At 44.3% G+C, this 24,246-nt stretch overlaps 1 protein-coding gene across 3 annotated transcripts in view; it reads left to right on the top strand.

Annotated features, from left to right (window-relative positions):
- Positions 1–24,246, top strand: part of UBASH3B (ubiquitin associated and SH3 domain containing B) — a 65,094-nt gene that overhangs the window by 25,779 nt on the left and 15,069 nt on the right. For all 3 annotated transcript variants that reach the window (XM_053269575.1, XM_053269574.1, XM_053269576.1), the window contains exons 2-7: positions 17,864–17,917; positions 18,725–18,911; positions 19,356–19,554; positions 22,067–22,236; positions 22,806–23,014; positions 23,879–24,014. In XM_053269575.1, the coding sequence (XP_053125550.1) occupies positions 17,864–17,917; positions 18,725–18,911; positions 19,356–19,554; positions 22,067–22,236; positions 22,806–23,014; positions 23,879–24,014 (955 nt within the window). The remainder of the gene's footprint in view (positions 1–17,863; positions 17,918–18,724; positions 18,912–19,355; positions 19,555–22,066; positions 22,237–22,805; positions 23,015–23,878; positions 24,015–24,246) is intronic.

Here is a 24,246-nt window from a genome sequence, read left to right as displayed (position 1 = left end):
ATAAAAAGTGCAGATAAAAAGCATCATCTTAAAAGAGGTATTCTCGCTTCTCTCACACATAGGGGAGAATCTCTTCTAAAATTATATCTGCTACAAGTATGCATCATTTGAAAACATAGGAAGTATAACCCCTTCCCCCCAAAACTAATGTTCTTTTTCTTTGCATATGCCTCCTTCAAATGAATCAACTAAGATTTGTTTAAATACTGTAGGTGACAGCACTCAGGCATATTGATGCTTTCCATTCTTGTCGAACCCATACTGCTAACGAAGGGTGAATACAGACAACCATTTATCTTATTGCACAACGTATTATATGTCAACAGGCAAGCTGGGTGTGACAACTACATGTTGGGTACAGATGCCACATATCTTCACACACTCAGAGGTATCGTATCTCTAGGGAGTGAGCAACACTCAGAAATTAATAAGCTACAATAATTGTCATTAGACAATGGTACTATAGAGAGTAGTGAACCCCCAAATTCATCCTGAGCATAAGAACAATGTAACTATTGTGTAACAAAAGCAATACTTGGCACATAAGAGAACTCTGAAAGGGAATGTTTTTTAAAAAACAAAATATGGAAGTGATGAAATTGAGCAGAAGCTTGTTGTTCTCTAAGCCCCCACCCCCAGGGCATGCTTTATTTCCTCTGTTGAGTGTGGCAATGCAAACCTGGATCAGAGGAAATGGGGGAGGGGGATGTTCAGCGACATAAATTCTGTATTCTTTAGGGGTGTGTTCAGTAGGTTAGAAGACTGGCCATACCAAGGGGAAAGAGAAAGTTATCCTACTCTGCAAAGTAGAAACTTCTCATCGGTCTCCAAGTTCGCCTTGTGTCTCCAGTGCAGGATCCCAAGCCTGTTGTAGCTGTTGGGTTGCTCCGGGCCAATCTAGGCTTAGCTCATATTGTCCCCAAAGCCTTGGTTTTTTAAAATTTTGCTGTTCACATATCCACATGTGAAAATGAATGTGTGGCGGGAGAGAACAAGATTGCAGCTATCAGCCCTGCTGCCCTTCAGTCTCCAAGTGTTCATCCATACCTGTGAACTGCCAGCAGCCCATTTATTTTTTTAAGGAATCTCTGCTAAACCAGCCCTTGAGACATATTTAAGATCTGAGAAGTCTGACTGTCCCCTTAGTGGGACCCTTTCACTCCTTACTACTTCCGCTACCATCCATGTGTGGGTTCTTTCCATGCAATTCAGGACCCTGCATTTTGCAGAGTTCCTGATTATGTGTGTACCTATATACATACAACTTGTGTGTACAAGTACCTACATACATACAACTTGCACACGTCAGTGCTGTCTACAGATTAGGATAAACATGTGGGGGTTGAGGAGTGGGGATCACGGGTGATCCTAGCTCCTCTCTCCATTTCTATCTATGCCTCCTATGAGTGAGCTTCAGCCATGATGAGACCTTTGCTAGTTTTGAACATTTTAAGATAAACTTTGGCTGTGGTTGCATAGTGACAGATGAGTGAGCTTATTGATTGCATTGATATCCATATATATCATGGATTAAAAGACAGCATATGTGACATCCTCTCCCATCCAGATACTGACCAGAGGCCCTCCCCGATCCATTGGTGGCCATGGGCCAGGTCTGCAAGGTCCAGGGGTTAGAGTGCCTCTGTAGTCACCCCTTTTGCAAACTAAAAAGCCCCAGATGCTGTAGCCTTGCCTCATCAGGAAAGTGCTCCAGGCTCCTGATCATCTTGGTTGCCCTCTTCTGCACCTTTTCCAGTTCTACAATGTCCTTCATAAGATATGGTGACCAGAACTGTACTCAGTACTCCAAATGTGGCTGCATCATAGATTTGTATAAGGACATTATAATATTAGCATTTTTATTTTCAATCCCCTTTCTAATGATCCCTGGCATGGAATTTTCCTTTTTCACAGCTGCTGGGCACTGCCATTGAGTTGACATTTTCAATGAGCTGTCCACTATGCCCCCAAGACCTGGTCAGTCACTGACAGCTCAGACCCCATCTGTGAATATGTGAAGTTGAGGTTTTTTGCCCCAGTAAGCATCACTTTACACTGGCTTACACTGAACCGCATTTGCCATTTTGTTGCGCACCCACCCAGTTTAGAGAGATCTGTTTGGAGCTCCTCCCAGTCTGTTTTGGATTTCACTACCCTAAATAATTTGGTGTTATCTGCAAATTTGGCCACTTTGCTGCTTATCCCAACTTCTAGATCATTTATGAACAGTATGCTTTCCATCAATTTTCCCGGCACAGACATTAAGCTAACTGGCCTGTAGTTTCCCAGATCCCCCAGGAACCCTTTTTGAAAATCGGAGTTACATTAGCTACTTTTCAGTCCTTTGGTACAGTGCCTGATTGTAGGGATAAGTTATATATTTTTGCTAGGAGATCAGCAATTTCACATTTGAGTTCCTTCAGAACTTCTGGGTGGGTGCAGTTTGGCCCTGGCAATTTGTTAATTTTTAGTTTTTCAAGATAATTTAGAACATCCTTGCTCACCTCAAATTGGCCCAGTTCTTCAACCTCCAAAGCTCAGTTCCAGAGTGGGTGTACAGTGAGTATACGCCGCCATGAAAACAGATGCAAAGAACTAATTCGGCTTCTTTGCAATCTCCTTATCCTCCTTCATAATCTCTTTCACGCCCTCATCATCTAAGGGCCCAACCGCCTCCCTGTCAGGTTTTCTGCTTCTGTTATATTTAAAAACGTTTTTGTTATTCCCCTTGACACTTCTAGCTATATGCTCCTCAAACTCTCTTTTTGCATCCCTTATTGTCTCCTTGCATTTCTTTTGCCAGTGTTTATGTTCCTTTCTGTGCTTCCAGCTCATGTGATTTCCCCCTGCTTCTCATTTGAATGGGCCTGTGAAAATTTGACACTATCTTACTTCTGAGTGGTATTTCCCCCCACTTCCCACTTTGATAGTACTGCCACCAAGTCCACAAGAGTGATATTTTCTTGAGCTGTGAAAGTGCTTGTGGCCATTATTTTACAGTTCATCCTCACCAATACACATTGTAAAAGTAAAACTTCACAGATTCAGCAACTCCACTAAATAGAACACACACATGCACAACCCAGACTAAAAGTGCCAGTAAAATAATGTTGGTAGTAATTAGCTGCATTAATATCACAAGTGCTTCCCTTCTACCACCTGTGTGCTATGAACAGATTTACTGCCACTAAAGAATGGATGTGATTGTTTCTGGAAGGTTTAGGAAGGTTATAAATCTTGTTAAGGAGAAGGAGTTGAGCAGAGTCCTCAATGGGGCTCTTGTTTTCTTCCTTCCCTCCATATTGCCTTGCTGATGTTTCATGCCAAATTTGGGACAGCACTCATAATTTATAGCATCCAGTGCACATTCTTATCTCCACTACATAAGCTACTTCAGGATTTCTATCCAAGTCAACAAGTTTCTACACAAAGAATGCCATTTCCCCCTTCCACACCATTCTAATAGAAAGGGTTTATGGAGGTGTTTTTGAGTTTTCTTTCTTGCATAAAATGAAAATAATTAAAAGTCTTTTCAGTACTGGTTAGAAACTTGCATTGGTCATATGTGCAAGTTTGTTGCTGCTTGTTGACAAATACATTAAGCACTTTTGTTGTATGCAAAGGATATTGATCTGGAAGCTCAAGGGGGTTCAGATGATAAACATTTGGTGGGGAGGTAAATGCACAACCTTTCTGACTCACTCTCAAGGAAGCAGTAACCACACGAGGTGGGAGGACTTATCCGGAATGAGACCAGAGCAGTGGCAAAGAGTTAGTGTCCCCCTGCACCCTACCATACTCCCAATCCTGATCCGTATACAAAGGGCAGTATTATTATTACATTTTTATCCAACCTCCTCCTCCTTCTTCTTGAAATTCAAGGTAGTGTACATGGTCCCTGCCCATTTTTATTCTCAGAACAACCCTCTAAAGTAGATTAGGCTGAGAGAAGGTGATTGGCCCAAGGTGAGTTTCATGGCTGAATGGGGATTTTTCAAGCAATGTTCCCTGTAAGAGGGACTCCCAGATGTTGCTGAGTGCAACTCCCATAACCCCCAGCCAAAGGACATTGCAGCTGGGGATGCTGGGAGTTGTAGTCAACAACATCTGGGGATCCCTCTTGCAGGGAACACTGCTCCTAGTCCTTATCTGACACACTAGCCACTGCAAAACAAGAAACTGCACTTCCCCACTACAGGAGAAGAAAATATTAGTTTAGAATGTCTGTGTTCTTTGATCTGACCCTGCTTTTCCACACAAACAGCAAATCACACTTCTTAGAGAGCTGTCAGCATCTCCAAGCTTTCATGCAAAACAGATTCTGATCTGCACTTCTGCATCATGGATGGTTTTAGAAATACCTCTCTGTCATCATCCTCTGCTTCAGAGCAAAAAGGAAGTCTACTATGGCAACCAGAATACATTTGCCTCTGCTTCCTTAAATGTATTATATATGTCTCATTCAGAATGTGCCGTCACATATCAGGGCTGCGTTCAAGCTTACCTCTTTTTTTCCTGCTATTTCTAGGGAAATGTCAGCATTAATTGCTTCAGGCTCCTGTAGTATGTACATGCACAGCCATGTTGATTTCCATACTTTATTTTGAGGAAAGAAATGTGGTGGCAAGCACATAATCCCCAGAAACACTCGGGGATTATTTGTCAAGTTCTGGCAGCCTCTCTCCTGTGTCCTTAACAGCAACATAATCAGCAGATATTAGCACATGATAATACTTATCTCTTGGCCATGAAAAGCTTCAGCTGCTGATTTCTGCATAAGAGCAGGACAGTAGGGATGTGCTTGAATAGTTTTGGTACCTCATTAGCAAGGCACGGAAACAATTCAAGCAACCGCATCCAAACCATTTTGGTGGGGGGCGAGCGGTAGGTTTAAGAATGAGGCATGCAGGTCCTTACCTGTTCCTCTGCTGCCTGGTCACAGCGCTATCCTTCCCAAAAGCCCACGTGCAGCTGCATCACGGTGGTGCCATGCACAGTGGCCATTTGCATGGTCAGCAACACCTTGTTGATCATGCAAATGGCCACCGCACACAGGTGTGTTGCTGCTGCAACGCAGCCATGCATGGCCTTTGGGGAAGGGCAGCACCTCGACTGTAATGGTGGTGGAGCAGGTAAGGACCCTTGTGCCTCATTTTTAAAGCTACCGCTCTCTACCCGCTAAGGCTGCCCAAAGCAATTCGTGCATGTCCCTACATGCCAGGCTTCTCCCCACCACCCAGCGCTGGCAACCTTGTACCCACCTGCCATAATGCATTTCACAAATTAATAGTAAGGAATAAAGTATTAACACTTATATGTAGAATATTCTGTTCTTCATACATGGTCTCAGCAATGCTGTGTTGCTAAGTAGGGATGGGTTTCTGAATTGGAGCTTGACTTGTTCTTTTTGTCAACTCTTCTAAAACTCATTAACTTGGTGAGTCATCTTTTTCATATCAATTGAGACATGAGTAAAGCAATATCACATCCTTACCAAATTAGCTTCCTGTCCTGATTTTAATGAAGCCAGAAAACCACTTGGCAAAAATATTCCACACATCTCTGATGACCTTTCCCCTAGCAAGCTTGCTTTATCTCGGCCTTTCTCAAGGTTCAGCTCCTTATCTCATTTCTTTACTTTCCTGCTTCCTTTTAGATTTCTCAACAACTTGTTTTTCTAAATTCAGTCTCAGCAGTTGATCAGTGGAAGTTAGTAACAGGAGATAATACTGGTGAGGTATTTGTATCTCCCTCATTCATACTGAGGGAGGTAATTACCCTCTTATAAATTATCTTTTATTTGGACCATATACAGTTAACTTAATAAAGATTTAGAAATAAACATGGATGGGGGTTGTGGGAGGGAGACATATGCATATTAGGATGAACTACAAGTTGTCAAATAAGCAGCATACACTGTGTTCCACAGAATAGTGTTTCGTCTGGAGGAAGAGGCAACATTTCATGGCTCTCTGGCTTTGAACAGCAAACACTCATCATTCTCCAATTTACACAACATGATTTGTACAAATTAAGAACAGTTTTGTAAGAAGGCCCTGGTTTTGTGACTCTTCCACAGGATGGAACTTCCTTCTAGCAGGATAGTTCCTGATCCTCCAACCTCATAGCTGGGGCAGCAGTTCAGAAATGAGTCAAGATGAGAATTACGCTTGACACTGAATCACTCTGTACCGCTTCCTGAAGCACTCCTGCAATAAAGTGCTCTCTTCCATATGCTAGCCTGGTCTGAACTTCATTAGCTTGCACAGCTACAGAGGGTCCCTTCACAGACAGGGCCTGTAGCTCAGTGATGCAACACGTACTATTTTATGAAGAAGTCTGGGGTTCAGTCCCTAGCATCTCCAGTTAAAAGAATCTCAGGTAATGGGGCTGAAAAAGACCCTAACTGGAGAGCTACTACCACTGCCTGTCATGTAGACACAATGGACTAACTGACTCCACATAAGATAGATTAATATGTTTATAGGAAGGGGCCATAGTTCAGAGACAGAGCACATGCTTTGCATGCAGTTTATCCCAGGTCCACGGCCTTAAAAAAAAAAAAGAACTTCAGGCAGCAGGACATCTGCCTGAGACCCTGAAAGGCCCCTGCTAATCAGAGTAGAAAGTACTGCTCTAGCTGTAGGTCCACCCTTTAGGTGGACAAGCGGGACGATCGCCCCTAGCCCTGTGCTCTCCCAAGCCCTATGGCTGGGCCCAACCACCCGCACACTCCTTGTCAGCCACTGCTCCTCACCCCACTCCCTGCTCTGTGACATGAAATAAAAGGAGTGCTTCTGTGTAGCTTTAGGGTTAATTTAGCATGTAGCACTAAAGAGTTCCATCACCGCTGCCCTCCTTCAAGCAAAGAGAGAGGTGATCAAATTTCCCAGCACCATGGGAACTGGAAACTAAATAAGAGGCACTAAATGATGCTTAATCTGGGTGCACTCAGGCCTCTCATTTAGTCCCAGTTCACACAGGACTGGGAAGCAGAGGCGCTCTAACCCTCAGACCTCGGGGCCCTGGTCTGTGGTCTCCAAGGTCCAGGGGGCCCCTCCAAATGGCTGGGAGGGCCTCCAGCAGCCACCCCACACCCACCCTGCCGAACCTCCTTTTTTTTTTTTTTAATTTAGCTGCCGCACGGCCGAGGGGTGGCTGCTGGAGGATGAGCCCAGCAGTACTCCTCCCACCGCCGCCGGCCGCCAGAGCAACCCTGAGCCTCTCCATTCGGCCCAACGTCTCCTTCTAACTATGAGGCACGCTTGGGCAGTTGAGAGAGATCGCTGCAAGCCTGTGACAATCTCTCTCAACTGTGCAAGCACGCCTTGCCGTTAGAAAGAGACAACGGGCCGAACAGACAGGTCCAGCATCGCTCTGGACGCCGCCACCACTGGCGGGGGTGGGGGAAGGAGGACTGCTGGGCTGGCTCACCCCCCAGCAGCCACCCCTTGGACGTGCAGCGGCTAAAATAAAAACAAAACAAAATGGATGTTCGGTGCGGCAGGAGGCCCCCAAAAGGTAGGTTTCGGGGGGCTTACTCGGGGGGGGGCTTGCAGCGGGGGGTAGTCCGGGTGCCAAAATTGCCTAGGTGCACCCCTGCTGGGAAGTTCAATTGCCTCTCTCTTTGCTCAAAGGAGGAGGAGGAGGGAGATGATGGGACGATGGTGCAGAAGCCTGAAATTGGCTCAGATCACCTCATTTGAGGGGGGAAGGCAGATCGGGTAGGGACTCTTCGCTGCCCTCTCCCAAGCCCCACCTGCATTGCCTTGCCTTCAGAGTGCTGAAGCAGCAGCCTGCTGCTGTGCAGCATGTGTGTCTGCCTAGTGCCTACCCAGTGCTAAACTTCACCTAGTTGGGAGGTGGAAGGAGCTCTCACTGCTGTCCCTGCTCTGCCACCGCAGAACGGCAGCTTTAAAAGTTGTTGTTTTCTTAAAGGTTTTTGTTTTTGTTTTTTTTAAAGTGGGAGAAAGCTTGTCCCAGGCGGGATGAGCATTTCCCCACTGGAATTCAGGACATCCTGCACAGTGTGGGACGGTTGGTGACCCTAGTGGGGGGTGCAGCTGATGGGGAGTGCCCTGCTGAGTATCCAGTAGAGGGGGGGAGGAGCAGCAGCGGAGGAGGAGTGTGGCTTAGGGGGAATTCCGCTCGTCCCCAGCCTTGCATCCTCCTAAGAACGGCCTTGTCTAGATGGACCAGTGGTTTGACTCAGCATAAGGTAACGTCAACTATGAGATCACAAACAAAGCTAAAAAGGATTCTAACAAACTTCAGCAGCACAAAACATGTATTAACCTTGGACTCTGCACCATTTGTACAACTATCTTCCTTCCCCATTCCTTGGATTTTTTCATACTTCCTTCTCACTGCATATACTTCCCATTTTTTCTAGCATCTCAGCTTTGCCTTTTCAGCAATGTGTTGCTTCTTCTTTTTAGCTGCATCTAACCTCTATGCCCAACTTCCTTTTTGATTATTTTTACCAAATGAATTCACCGTAGCTCAATCAGCAGTCAACCTGGCTCAGTCATCAGCACTGAGGATTCCAGGTTGACAGAACTTTCAAAATAGTATACAGGTTGATATTCCAAATTTTGCTCTTGTTTCAAGATGGAGTAAACCAATCCTTTATTTTGAGCCTCCTATTATCATTTACTAGGCCTGAGCCAAATTTAGAAAGTTCCAGGAGAGATGAGGCGGGTAGGCCACCGAGGTGGCTAAACTGAGGATCTCCAGGTATTGTTGGTATACAACTCCCATAATCTCTAGCCATAATACAGCTGTGCATGATGGGAGTTTTAGTCCAACAGCAGCTGGAAAGCCTCAGGTTGGCCAACCCAGAGGTAGACTTTCAGGTTCCTAAAGGTGGCAGTTTGGGAAGAGGAGAGGCAAGGAAGTTTGTGTGGCTATGGATAGGCTTGAGATGCTCAGACTGAGCAAACAGGAATGAAGCAACAGTTATTTTGGGCCAGCCAGGCCCCTGTTGGATCCCCAGGTCACCTGATTTGTTGGGCTGATGAGCTGCAGTACCTTTTCTGGCCATCACCTGGGTGGTGCTGCAGTGCAGCAAATATGCACTGCAAAATAAAACAAAAGCTCCCTAGGAGTAACAGCTGCCCCAGTGCTGCAAGAAGTAAGGCACTCCAGCCCAGCTTCTGGATGTAGCATCACTTAGAGGGAGCTGTAGGGGGGAAATGGCAATGCTGCTTCTGGTGGCTGCCAACACTATAAAGAAGTGGCAGAAAATAATGTAAGGTGGAGAACTGGTTCCCCCCCACTCCTGCAAAAAAAAATAAAAAAAAATTAAAATCAAGCTAAGAGTTCACATGTGAATTTTTTTTTTTGTTCAGTTTAATTAAACAGAGTTTAATTTAAACTCTGCTATTTAAGTTCTGGTACATAAAATAAAATGTGAATTTTCCCTCAGTCTCAGTTGTCTCCAACATAATCTTTTCCTTTCAGCAGAAAGAGTCACTTCCTCCTCCTCTTAAGTATAGGTATGTTCTCTGAATGATGTCTGAACAGGTGGCTCAGAGTTTGTCAAAGTGACAGGGATGCTGGCTGCATCCATACAGCATGTCAAAAGATCTCATTACTCGGAAAATTCACTTCAGGAAATCGGACAGCTGTTTATAGTTAAGTGCTTTTCTGCAACCAGTTCCTTAGCGCAGCAGGTCTCTGGCCAATTGAGCAACCTGTGCCCCCCCCCCAACTTCCGGTTTTGAAACTCTAATCATTTTTTGTTTTAATCATAACTTCCCCATGTACAAAACCAAAGACGCTCTTTGCTGCATCTTGCGCTTTCTAAAATGCTTCTCTGATGCAATCTTGATTTAAGAGATGTGAGACAATGCAAGGAAATTGTCTCAGTGCAAAGAACAATGCAAAGGAGAAACAAACCATGCATGTATTTCTAATGGAACTGCCTGGACAAAGTTCTGATGGCAGTGATAATACTAACTTTATTATTAGTTATGTAGCATTGGCAGTGTGCTTGGTGATTTACAAAGTATGACAGGACTCTGCCCTGAGAAGGGTCATACATGAGTTAGCACTGGATTCAGGAGCAGATAAGAATAAGGCTTTTCACACTCTAAGCCTCTTCGTCCATGCAAGCATCTAAATCTGGGTTATCTGTCTTTAACCCAGGATTACATGATCATGTGAACTAGGGCAAAACCCCAAAGTCCTGGTAGTCTGAATCTTCTAACCCTCAGTCTTAACCCAGGTTAGTACACAGCAGGGGCCCATGTATCCAGGGTTGTTGACTGTATGTCTTTCTGCTGTGTTTCCAGGTTGCAGTAGCCAGTGGCCATGTTTGTTAGAGTGTGCTGCAGCTGGAGAGGCTGTAATCTGTGAATGTGCCTCTCTACACAGCCAATCTATGATCAATTGCTCAAAATGGCTTGAATGGGGCTTGCCCCACCTCCTTACCCCTCGTGACTGGAAGGCAGCTGTGATGTAATAAGGTTTCTCCTGGCAGTGCATTGTGGGAAATCCTCCCCCAACCACACCGCCTTGGATTCTCAGTTGACTTCCCCTTCCCTGATCTGAGCTTACTCGCCTGGGAGCGAGAGTTGAAGAGCCCAATGGAGGCTCTGGTCAACTGTTTTGCATAGGGTAAGGACTTTTCCCAACCCCAAACCACCCCCTTTTGATTGTGTGCAAGAGCACATTTTATTGTATACATCTACCATCTGTGTCATGTTTCCCATTGTTGAACTCTACATGTGTGCAGCTTATTCACACATTTGTGTTCAACACATGCATTTTGGGAATGCATCTCTCTGGCTATTCAGCTGCATGCATGAGCAAAGAGAAACCAGACATATAAAAGAAGTGGTAAACATATGCATTTAACTGAATGCCAGGGTTTGTCCTCCATGGAATATTACCTTAAAATGAGAAATTCATATAGGCTTTGCCAAAGAGGCTCTGTGAGATAGAGACTAGGTTCCTCACTGCTGTCACTTACAGGACTCTTCTGAGAAATACATGTGAATTTTTATCTTCTTTTATGTATATTTAGGGAGGGGGGGTGTTCTGCAATAGCTGTTATGCTGGAGAAAAAACCAGTATGAATGGATCTGCTTGTTGTAGATGAATATGACTTGGAGTAATGGCCAAGTCTACTACCAAAGTCTGAAAGATGAAATAATTGTTGGGGGCTTCCAGTTCACACTCTGCCAAAGAGAAGAGAAAGAGTTTTATTCCAGTTCCTTCTAGAAACTGGAAGGGAAGGAGGGTGTGTCCACACATCCTATTTGTCTTCTAACATGGTGAGAGAAACCTATTTCAAATCAACATGACTAGCATTTCCTTTCCACGCTATCACTGAACTTCCAGATGGTGTATTTTAAAGAGCATCTGAAACCTCCAACTGCTGCCTCTTGACAAAAGGGTCATCTTTCTAGTTGCTTTCTCTCTGTCATATTTCTGCTTTAAAGTGCAGGCCCCTCCATACACTACATTTCCTTGTGCATCTAAAAACATATCACACGTACATGTCAAACATGTCCATCATACAGGGACACTAATCAAAGTGTCCTGATTGACTTGTTTCCTATGAAGCACCCCTGTGGCATAAACTGGATCCCATGTGACTTTTAGTAAATCAGAACTTTTGAGAGAGGGGGAAAGTTGACTTAGCTGTGCTGACTACAAATCTCCTCCCCTCCTCTGTAATTCTATGTCCTGCAGTTCTGCAGACAGCATGCCTGTTTTTAGCCAAATTTCTGATTATCTGCATTCTTCAGAGGTTCCTCCTTCTCCCTCAAGGTCATAGGGGTTAATGATCTGATGCAGTATACCACTTTTTTTAAAAAGGGGGGGGGGAATGGGCCATCACATTTTTCTGTTTATCCTTCCCAAGGCCTTTTCCTTTCTTTTTAATGAGGCCACTATACTTCCCGCTCTTGCTTTGATTTAAGGAACCGTCAAAGTGGCAGACAGAAGGCTGCCACCACACATGTGTGAAGGAGACACAGAGCCTTTGCAGCAGACACACTGATTCTTCAGCTTACATAACCTCTTGCAACTGAAATACTGAGCAAACAGCAGAGCCCACAGATATATCCCTCCCCCATCTCTCTCTCTCTCATCACATGTCCAGTTTGTATGTTGCTACTGGAGCATCCACAGAAAGGAAATCTTCATTAATTACCGCAACTATAAATTCACAACTCTAACCATGCTAGCTTGTATTTCCTGGTCTCTTCCTTACATTTGATTGTTGCTCTCCCCACCCCGCTTCCTGTTTAAATATGGCAACAACCTATGAAAGCCAAGGGAGGAAACACACACACACTTATTTTCATATATATCCTGCTGCTGCTTGGCTGTAAAGCTCAACATGGTTTATGGGGTTCCTAAGAGGTTTCCCATCCAGGAACTGACCAGCTCTGGCCTGCTTAGCTTCAGGAAGGTGGCTGTATCATGTGTCTTCAGACTATGCCCTGGGATAACAAAAAAGATGATGAAGTAGTAGTAGTAGTAGTGTTGCCTTGCTGGCAGAGATTGCTGCCTTCCCCACCAATAAGGGTTGGAGGTAGTCTGAACACAATTCAGATAAACTGAAATTGCCTCAAGGCTGAGCCTCTAATGACTGCCTCTAATGTGGCATCTGCTATTTGCAGATATCTATAGGATCCAGTGTCATTTGCTCTGTGTTTATACAAGAGAGTTGTATGAAGGTTGTCAAGCACACAGAACCTTGTGGATACAGCCTCTTTACATGCTGCTGGGAGTATTCAAAAATTCCCACTCAGCATCCCTCTCAGCATTCATCCACAGAGTTCTGTATCCTATGTGTGCCCCCATCGGGAGGCGGGGGCATAAGCACAAACGAAAGTGTATCAAAAATAAAATATCAGCCTTTCTGTACATGATACAAGCAAAAACTCGAAAGCAGCAGCAGAAAAAGTGCATTGACGGCAGCAGGCAATACAGTAATGCCAAAGTACAAATTATAATTAATTAGGACCAAGCACTTGAGCAAAGTCATTTGCAAGAAGGGTGGGCAAATAAGCTGACGAACAGCACAGACAAGGGAAGATGGTGGTCAGACCCAAATTCAGCCCCTGACCCCACCCTGGCCATTGATAAGGTGTAGATATCATTAGATAAGAAAACAAAACTTCCTCCTTGCCCATACAAAGCTGCCTTCTACTATTGGTCCATCTCACTCAGTATCAGCTACTCTCATTGACAGCAGCTCTCCAGGGTTTCAGATGGGTATTTCCCAGTCCTACCTATAGACGCCAGGGATTGAACCTGGAATCTTCTTCATGCAAAGCAGATACTCCTTCACCGAGCTATGGATCATCCATCCCCACTGAACTATGCTCCTATCCCCACAACTGGCAATAGCTTTCCAGGGTTTCAGACAAGGTTGTTGTTTGTTGACATCTGTGGCTGTTTTTAAAAAGCAACTAAGTAAGTAAAGTGTGCCGTCAAGTCAATTTCGACTCCTGGCTCCCACAGAGCCCTGAGGTTTTCTTTGGTAGAATACAGGAGGGGTTTACCATTGCCACCTCCTGTGCAGTATGAGATGATGCCTTTCAGCATCTTCCTATATCGCTGCTGCCCGATATAGTAACAGTGGGGATTCGAACCAGCAACCTTCTGCTTGTTAGTCAAGCATTTCCCTGCTACGCCACTTAAGGTGGTTTAAAACAACTAAAGACCTGCATGGTGAGAGCCAGCGTGGTGTAGTGGTTAGAGTGCTGGACTAGGACCGGGGAGACCTGAGTTCAAATCCCCATTCAGCCATAAAACTAGCTGGGTGACTCTGGGCCAGTCACTCTCTCTCAGACTAACCTACTTCACAGGGTTGTTGTGAAAGAAACTCAAGTATGTAGTACACCGCTCTGGGCTCCTTGGAGGAAGAGCGGGATATAAATGTAATAATAATAATAATAATAATTAATAATAAAGACCTGAAGCTGCCATATACTGAGTCATACCATAGGTCCATCTCACTCAATATTGTCTACACAGACTGGCAGCGGCTTCTCCAAGGTTGCAGGCAGGAATCTCTCTCTGTCTTGGAGATGCTGCCAGGGAACTTGGAGCCTAGATGCTCTTCCCAGAGTGGCTCCATCCCCTAAGGGGAATATCTTACAGCGCTCAAACTTCTACACTCCCTTTCGTATGCAACCAGGGCGGATCCTGCTTAGCTTAAGGGGACAAGTCATGCTACCACAAGACCAGCTCTCTTCCCATTTATTCAGGCTTTTACCCCAAGGGGCTGCCAGGTCTCTCAGCTCTCCTGCTTCTGTCTTTTTTATGGTTGTTTTTTGGTTTATGGTTAATGTTTTATGGTTTTTACTGTTTCACTGATTTTAAGGTTGTTTATTATTTATCTATTCGATATTTATCTATTTGATTTCTATACTGCCCTTCCAAAAATGGCTCAGGGCGGTTAACAAAGTTAAATGTAACTTTTATGGAATTTTATTGTATTTTAGATTTTGTAAACTGCCTTGAGATGCATTATGAAAGGCAGTATAAAATTTGAATAAATAAATAAATAAATAACCAGCCAACCAACAAAACAACATAGTAGGATGGGATTCCAAACACTCATCCAGCTGCTTTTTAACAGGCACATGAATTAACTGCATGGCTAAATCAGTATGATTCAGAATGTAGAAGCAGAGGTCATACTGCTTATTTTTACACAAATGTACCAAAGTACCATTCCAGATCATTTATTAAAATAAGCTGTTGAGTCCAGGGCTTTTCTTGAGAGCAAATGCTTCCTTTCTTATTGCAAAGCTTCCTCTCAAGTAAATGGAATGTCTGCTTTACATTTATTGACCTGCATTTCCAGGCTGGATGCACATCCTCCTCAGTTACTGCTTTCTCCATTTAATTGAATTTCTGGAAAGCTAAAGCATTTTAGTAACAGTGTATGCAGTGCAGTGCAGCACAGGGGAGGTGTGCATTTTCCATTCTGGATTTGCATATAGAATAGGAAATAACTTGCACCTGCCTTAAGGGCAAGCCACACTGAAATAAGTGTGGAAGGCACAGTGGCTCTGTGTATGAGAAAATTTGCATCTTGCCCTTGGGTGGATTCCTGTCCAGAGAATGGTTAGGCCGAAGTCTGCTTGACTTCAGAAATGGGCTTTGCGGTCACCAAGGAAAACAACAACGTTTTCTGTATGTTTGGGGTTTTTTAAGCTGAAGCTGCTTGCTTGATGGGCACAGATGGCTGAAAGATGGTTGCTTAACTGAGTACTGATGGCTTTTGATGGCTAATGGCGACCAGCTATTGAATACTAGCTATTCAGCCCCCACCTGCATGAATGAGAGCTGGGGGGAAACAATTTGGCAGTTTTGAATATTGACAGTGAAGGAGACAGACATGTTTAAAATCAATTAGAGAAGAGGAGCTTAGAATAGAGATCGGCTGTTTGCTTGGGAGGGAGCACGGATGTGCTCTAAAGACTAGCATTGGCTGGGTACTTATCTGCTCCCTCAGAAATGAAACAGACATTGTGAAAGCAACAGAAGTCTCCAGTATGCTTGACTCACAAGGAAACAGGTCCTGTAACAGGTCCTGCTGGAAATTCCTACCACCCTGGGAAGTAGGGGGCAGAAACACTGGAGCTATTTCTCACGACCAGAGATACCTGAGTAGGAGAGGGTTATCCCAGGGAGCCCTAATGGCCCCGAAGTTCCATCACTGGGTAGCCCAAATTGGCTACCCAGCTTAAAAGTAAGGCAGGAGGAGAACAAACCCCTTCCTACTTCCTCCTCTGGTCATCTGAGGCTAGCTGTTCTGTTGATCGTGCAGTGCACTGTGGGATCCTGGAAGACCCAGCACAAGTTTTTCCCCTCCCATCTGAGCTTTGGAGCTCACCACCTTGCTGCTTGTGTGGGCACGTGAGTGGCAGAGCCCCCAGAGGAAACTCGTGTCATCTGGGAGCAAGGAAGTAGGAACCTGCCTTCCTTTCTGCTCTCCCTGCCGCCCACATTTGGTTATGAGAATGATCTTACTATATCCCGAGAAACCATGTATTTTTCAATGGAATGAGTCAGCAAGACTGTGGGTGGCAGAACTTTCCTGCTTCAGTGTGTAGGACTGCTCTCAGAGTCTGGAAAGAGGAGACAGTAAAAAAGTAATAAGCCAATTCCTGCCTGACCCCACTACTCAAGGTTGGCTTTCAATGATGACATCACTTCATATAAAAACCATCAAGGTCTAGGGTGGAAATAAATTTTTAATGCAAATAGATGCTTGGTGCCATAGATAACCGAGAAAGCAAGACATTTGCTGGAAAGCTTTAGCGTTTCAGGTTGCATATTTATCAATGCCTGAAAAGGGAGAGAGATGTGAAAGCGGGGGGGGGGGGCATTCTTTGGTAAATAGGAGACATAAATAAGGATTATGAAAACTTGTCACAAAGTTGTTGGACCCAGATCTTTGTAATGCACTCACACAAACACACCCAAAGGAAATTAACTGATGTGCACTGCTGTAGGATTTGGCCCACCTTTGGAGAAAGACAGAAAGCATGGTGAAGTGCTTAGACTGCTGTTATTATTATTTACATTTTATATCCCGCTCTTCCTCCAAGGAGCCCAGAGCAGTGTGCTACATACTTAGGTTTCTCCTCACAACAACCCTGTGAAGTAGGTTAGGCTGAGAGAGAAGTGACTGGCCCAGAGTCACCCAGCAAGTATTATGGCTGAATGGGGATTTGAACTTGGGTTTTCCTGATCTTAGTCCAGCACTCTAACCACTACACCACGCTGGTTGTACTGGGAGTGGGGAGACCTAGGTTTAAAATACTCATTTTAAAGCCATCTAAGCTAGTGGCCCTAGCAACATTAGTAGTTGGTCTGAAATATGTTTCTGGGTGAGATTTGACAAATTTTGGAGTCCTGTGGAGCAGAATGAAGCTTGGCGAGTTCTCTTAGCCCCCTAAATCATTAGGGAACATTTTTCAGGGTTGGGGCAGCATGTACCTTAAAATCATCCCTCAAAGCTGTTATTTGCTCTGCACAGGAAAACCTATAAGTATCACACATATATCTATATGTTTTCACCATGGGGCAACAAATCTTAGCTTGAAGAAGGGAATTTTAAATTTGTTAAAATCTCCCCTAGTGCCACAATCCAGATCCAGATCCAAATCCTGCCCCCACAGCTTCTATAACACAAGATAACTACATATATAAAAGACCAAAGGACTGAAGGTCTGTTTTAAAAGATTTGTCTTGCAATTTCTCAGCTTCTAAATTGTATTTAGCAATGTTGTTAAATCCTAAGTGGAAAGCTCTCTTGCATTTTTATGCTGAAATACTTTCCACTTAACATGGTTAGAGTCCTGCATTTTGCTGGCATTGCAATCAGTGGAAGAATCTGTCCATGAGTTTGGTTCTGCAGCCACAGACAGTGCATGGGAACGGTGTTACATGTCAGCATTGGGGCATGGCTTCAGAATGCACTGTCAGGGATACTGTGTGCAAATACAACATCCCTACATCTTTGGAGGCTCTAAGTTCTCATCTCTGAGAAGCCAGTTCCCCCAGTTAGTTGGCAGGTTTCTCAGCACAGAGAAATGCTCCAAATAAAATTTGTAGTTTCACTGAAAGCAAACTTTGCAGAGAGGGAGGACAGGGAAATATTAGATTCAAGTGGGAAATTTTTTTTTTTTTTTTAAAAAAGACGCCAAGAATGAATTCCAGGACAAGACAGGAGTTGTACTGTAGTGGCAAACCTCAGCCTAGTTAAGTCTTTTCCTTTTTTTTTTTAAGCCATTAAAAGAAATAGCCACAATGCAACTCTCAATTGCCACCTAGTGCTCACAGTTTTACTAACAGTATATCTTCTCTTCCCCTCTTTCTGCAGACAGAAAGCTCTGGCATCTACAGGAGGGCGGAGTGTCCAAGCAGCATGTGACTGGTTGGTATGATCTTGAACTGTGCAGAGTCTAATTTAACATATATTTTGTGGACAGTATTGCTGCACATTTGAGGGATCCTACAGATGATATTGCAATGCATTGGGGTGTCTATAAGAAGAGATTGTTGATTGATTGTGGACCTGTTGAATTACTGCCTGGATACTTACTATAGTAGGCGATTTGTGGGGGAAGCCCTAAGTCTTTTAGAGAGACAGCAGACAGAAATTCATCACAAGGATCTCTAGGAAGTGACTGAAAGAGTTGTATCTGTTGATCCATCCGATTCTATGCCAAGGCAAAGTGTGGGTGTATGGAGACTAATTTGTTTAGCCAGCATAATATATAGACTGTACAAAATACCTCAGCTTACGTGACAAGAACATAAAGTGGGCACCTTAAGCTGCAGTTTCCACACTGTTTATAGCACAAGTGAAAATTGTAAATATTTTAAATCTCATCTTAAACCAAAGGTTTTTGAGTACTGAATTGTTATTGTATTTGTGATATTTGTCAGCTGCTTTGAGTGTGCAAACAGAAAAGCAGGATGTGTGATGACATTTTTTGTCTCTGAATTGGTTACTGGGGAAGGAGAAAGGCATCACCTGCCTAATCCGGCCCTGTGGTAACCAGTTGTTATGGGGAGTTGCTTTCTCAACACAGTTTGAAGGTTTGTGTAAAACTTTTTTCACAGAGGAATCACAGCATGTATTCGTAATCTCTTCTCTTGCATCTGTTTGCCAATCATGCTTGTTTTCTTTTGCTCTTCTCCTGAAATGGCTCTCCATTTCCCCTCATTTTGACTGCAGGCTTTTCTCTCATGTATGTGACCCTTTTCTTGACGACCCCTTGCCTCGAGAGTATGTCCTCTACCTGCGTCCAACTGGCCCCTTAGCGCAGAAACTCTCAGAGTTCTGGCAACAGTCGAAGCAGCTGTGTGGGAAGAACAAAGCACACAACATCTTCCCACATATCACGTTATGCCAGTTCTTTATGGTAAGTTTGTTTGTTTGTTTATTTATTTATTTGATTTATATAGTTGTGTTTTTTCTTCCCTTTCTGCCTCGTTCCTTCCTGAATGCAATGCAATTCTATGTCAAGGCAGGCTGATCGGTACACTCCTACAGTTGCTGCATGTGCAATAGAGCTAGTTACTGGTTACTAGCAGGGTTACTGATAAAGTAAACTGGTTTCTACCAGTCACTGGTTACTGGAAAGGGTTACTAGTTAAGATTGAAATCTGAGCCATAAAGCAGTGGGACTAGGAACAGAGTATAGACTTGCAGCTCATAGATTGCAGCTCATGTAATCCAGCTGTCTGGGATGGGCTCTTGTTGCATCAGTAGAATCTTGAGACTTCCACTGTTTTGAGAAAAACAGAACTTTCCAGCTCTCGTGGTACATCGAGCCGTGGTTTAATCTATATTTGCTCTCTTGCAGTGTGAAGACAGCAAGGTGGATGCGCTCTGTGAAGCTCTGCATGCCACAGTGACACGATGGAGGTGCAAGTTTCCTGCCCCTCTGCCTCTCGAGCTCTACACTTCATCAAACTTTATTGGGCTCTTCGTCAAAGAGGACAGTGCTGAGGTCCTCAAGAAATTTGCAGCAGACTTTGCTGCAGAGGCCACTTCTAAAGCAGGTGAATACTTGGGACACACTGTGTGTGCTTCTTTGGCTGCCTTTGACCAAGTCTTTGAGGCTCTCCACACAAGCTGTGTGGAGAGCCTGCAGGGGGTTTGCAGGGAGAGCGGGCTTGAGCATAAAGCTCGCCCTGGGCAGCTGGATCGACCATCCACACGATTACTGGCTCCGTGACAGAGCTGGTAGGGGTGGCAGGGATCAAAGTCCCAGAATGCCCTGTGCAAGTGCGTGGGGCATTTTGGGGAGCCCCCCCCGACACTGGGAGGCTTGTTGTAGCTTCTCGGTTGGGGGTCTCCTCATGAGTCGCCGAGGCACACGACCAGGTATGGGGGGGGGATTACGAGGGCTTGCCTGGGCTCCCTTAGCCCAGTTTCCACCGCACATGAAAATAGCTTCTTTGTGTAGCTCTGCTAGCTGGTTCACTGTTTTATGTTAGAATCCCATTAGTACTAAGGAACTTAATAATCACACAAATGTGGATTTGTTCTTGCATATGCAGGCTCATTCCAATCTATGGCTCTTGGGATGCAGGAGGTCATTGGTTTCTACTACTACAAGTATTATATACCACTTTTCAACCAAAATTCTCAAAGTGGTGAACTTAGAAAAATAAATGATAAATAAGATCGTCCCCATGGTCTAAAAGAAACATAAGGTAGACACCAGTTTCGCATCTACTGCTGATACCTGAAAGGCCTCTTACTCCCATATGAACCTGCCCAATTAATACAGTCTTCCTCAGAGGCCCTGCTCAGAGTGAAGTGAGTGGCAATGAGAAAAAAGTCAGTGAGTGGCCTTTTTTTGTGGGCTCTTGATCATGGAAGGCCCTCCCCTTATGGATTTTAGACTCCGGGTGAAAATACTGTTATTTATGCAGGCTTTTAATAGGATTTAGGACTCCTAGGGCCTGGTTGCAAACCTATTTTAATGCTATTGATGACTTGCACTTCTTTTCTGCTGCTGCCTTTTCTGTTCGTTTATATGTATTGTTATGGAAATGATATTGAGATGCCTCAAAAATTGAGACCAAGAGGCAGGATATAAATGCACATATAAATGCTGAATGTGGGGCGCTCTGTTCAGCTTCCACCATCTTCACATGCTAGATATGGGTTCTATATCCTCCAGTGCCCTAGATATGATCAGATGCAAAATATCTGAGGCAGCCTAGAAAGGAGAAGCCTTTTTGAGTTCCTGGATATCTGATCTTCCATTTTTGATCTGAGAAAAAGGTGGCCTACAGCATCCCTGCAGGAGGAACTCAGTGGTAGAGCATATACTGTGCATGCAGAAGGTTCCTCCAGTTCCAGCTTCAGTCCTTGGCATCTCTAGGTAAGGCTGGGGAAAGACCCTTCTGAAACCCTGGAGAACTGCTGCCAGTCAGTGTTGATGATCCTGAGCTAGACAGATCAAGGATCTGCTGTATGAAAAGCAGCGTCACATGTCTTGCATCAGCTCTTCTGTTCTCATCAGTTTGAAAGACAAACAGAATCATACTTCCTGTGAATAATTCTCTCCTGAAAATGAAGCTGACATTTTAGCAGTTCTTTAACCTTTATGACTTTGTGTGTGTGCGTGAGTGTGTTTCACTTGCATTTCCTGCATCCGCTAGCAATCTCAAAATGCCTGTAAACAAACCTTTCACCTGCACTGTCTAGCATGCTTAGTTTTTCTATTCATTCCACACACCTTAACATTGCACTTCCAATATTTTTTGCTCCATTCATCCTTTCCGTTTAGCTATAAAGTAAGGCTTGACTGAACGTTCTCTGCAGAGAACTTCTGGCTCAAATTTGGGACAGTTAAATTAAACCCTGTTCCCATCTGTTTTGTGGCAGTGGTGCTTCTCCCAACACTATACCCACACTTCCCTACAGAACCATGCTATGCAATGATGCAGCAGGGTTCAAAGAAGAATTCTGAAAGGAAAGGAAAGATGGTGACCACCAGCCACCAAAAGGTATGCTTCTGGTGGTATTGATGGTGGTAAGACACCCATCTAACCCCCTTTCTCCCCCTCCTGCAAAATACTGATATGCCCCTGACAGTTTCACCACCTGAAAATGAGGCAGCAACATTGGAAGGAAGGCATTTGGGATCAGTGATAAAAAGATTAAATAGCACAACATTTCCACAAACTGAGAAGCAGTATACCTTCTGAATACCAAATGATGGGTCAAATGGTAGAAAGCACATAGGTAGCTGCCTTCCACTGAGTCAAACCACTGGTCAATCTAGCTCATTGGCTGGCAGTGGCTCTCCTTTTCCCAGCCCTATCTGGAAATGTCAGGGACTGAACCTGGAACCTTCCGCATGCAAAGCAAATGCTCTGAGTGCCACTGAGCTATTGTCCCATTCTCTTCGGCTAGTGAGTTTCCAGTAGGACCTGGCTGGCTGCAGCGGGAAACAGGATGCTTGATTAGATGAACCTTTGATCCAGTCCTGTAAGGCAACTCTTATAATCTTATGCTGTTACTGATTACCACTGACCATAGTTTTCCTCTTCACAGATGTTCACGTGGAACCCCATAAGAAGCAGCTCCATGTGACGCTGGCCTATCACTTCCAAACGAGTCACTTGCCCATGCTTGAGAAGTTAGCCCAGAGCATAGACATCAAGCTGGGTTGCGACTGGGTAGCTGCGATATTCTCCCGTGATATTAGATTTGCTAATCATGAGGTAAGCTTGAACTGAAATCTCTTGATTCGCAGAAAGCATTGATCAAGACTGGTTTAGATACATTTCGGTTTGTGGGGCTGAAGCTCTAAGAACAGTGTGCCTCATGGCTCAAAACAGACCAGCACATGTGGGAATGGGAGGTGGAATTGCACGAGGAATATGTTCAGCTCTGCTTTAATATCCATCTTAATTATATAAGATACTCATAATTTGCAGGGGTTCAGTGCAGCTCCTAGAGACTCACAAACTGCTCCCTAGTGTAGCCACCGACTTCAGTGATGCACCTCAGCCAATTTCAAGACACAAGCATCCTTCATTACCCTTTGTGAACAACAGTAGAGGCTTTTGCCGAATGCTCCCCTTAAACAGTTCTTATACGTCCTTGTGTTAAAAATAATATTCTAAAAAAACACAAAACTGCTGCCCAATTCAATTGGGGAGAAGGCTGCTAACCTGGTTAATCAACTGAACGTTTTAGCCCTAAAGAGTAGCAAAAAACAAAAAGCAGAAGAGCTTTGGCCAGTCAGTGTTGGCTAAAGACTTTCCCCTTCTCCTCCCCTCTTTTACAGACTCTACAGGTGATCTACCCATACACCCCACAAAACGATGATGAGCTTGAGCTTGTTCCTGGGGATTTTATCTTCATGTCTCCTGTGGAGCAAATCACAACCAGTGAAGGCTGGATTTATGGTACTTCCCTTGCAACTGGCTGCTCTGGGCTGCTACCTGAAAATTACATCACCAAAGCAGACGAATGTGGCACTTGGGTGTTCCATGGGTAAGCAGCCTGGTCCTGTGTGCTGGGATGGCAAGGGCTTGTTGTTGATGGGTCAGTTTCACTCCCACTAAAAGGGTAGAACATGATGGTAGAGACAGTTGAGCCTTTCCATTGACTAGAAAAACTGAAGGTTTGGCTTGAGCATCAAGTAACCAGATGCCATTTCTAGCCATAATCGTACTTACATAAGATTATCATCAGAGCCTTGCTGGATCAGGCCCAGGGCCTATATAGTCCAGCATCCTGTTTCTCACAGTGTCCAACAAGATGCCTCTGAGAAATTCACAAGCAGATGAAAGCATGCCCTTTCTCCTGCTCTTGCTCCCCTGCAACTGGTATTCAGAGGCATCCTGCCTCTGAACCTGGAGGTAGCCTATAGCCATCAAGACTAGTAGCCATTGAAAGACCTGTCCTCCATGAATTACCATTTGGGTACATCATGTTTTACATTCAGAAGCAATGAAGATTTTTATTTATCACACTGATATTCTGCCATTCCAGTTTATTCTCTCAACAGTCCTGCATGGCAAGCTAAGGTGAAAGAGAAGGACATGCTCAAGGTCACACAGAGAGTTTCATGTGAAACTGCTCTTTCAGAGCAGAGATTTGTACTCGGGTATCTCCAGACCAATCCAACAACAGAACTCACCAGCTCTCAGTGGTTCATACAGACATGTTCATCACTCTGTGGTCATAGACCCAGCAATGACATGATCAGCTAAATTGGTCACTACAGATAGAAATTCTATATCTCTGCATCACCTCAAAATGTCATGCATTCATGGAGTTAGCTGCTTGCCCTAGAGTTCTGTGAAATCAGGTCATGTACATGTGTATTTGAATGAGGTGCATCTGTTCTGGCAGATCATATTCCATTCTGGATACTACTTCTTCCCCATCCCTTCTGATGTTCACTGATGGAGTAATGGATCGGAGACTGCAAGAAGATCAGGGACCAGGGGATCCTGGGCCTCTCACTATCTTCTGTCCAAGTATGCAGGTAAGACAAGCTGAGTCCCAGGTAGGCTGGACTATGGGAGTGGGAGGAGGCTGGGATTTTATTTCTTATGTGGTCACCAAGTTCTGCCTAATTGCTAGCAGAATTTGTAAGACCATGTTATATATAGTTGAATAGTCTAGTATTCCTATCTATTGAATACAGTTGTTATAAACTGAGTTGAGATTTTTGTAAAAATGCTTTTATGAATCTTATGTATCTGTTTCTGTGTATT

Source organism: Hemicordylus capensis, chromosome 8, assembly GCF_027244095.1.
Source record: "Hemicordylus capensis ecotype Gifberg chromosome 8, rHemCap1.1.pri, whole genome shotgun sequence".
Lineage (NCBI taxonomy): Eukaryota > Metazoa > Chordata > Lepidosauria > Squamata > Cordylidae > Hemicordylus > Hemicordylus capensis.
This window is presented reverse-complemented; position numbering and strand designations above follow the sequence as displayed.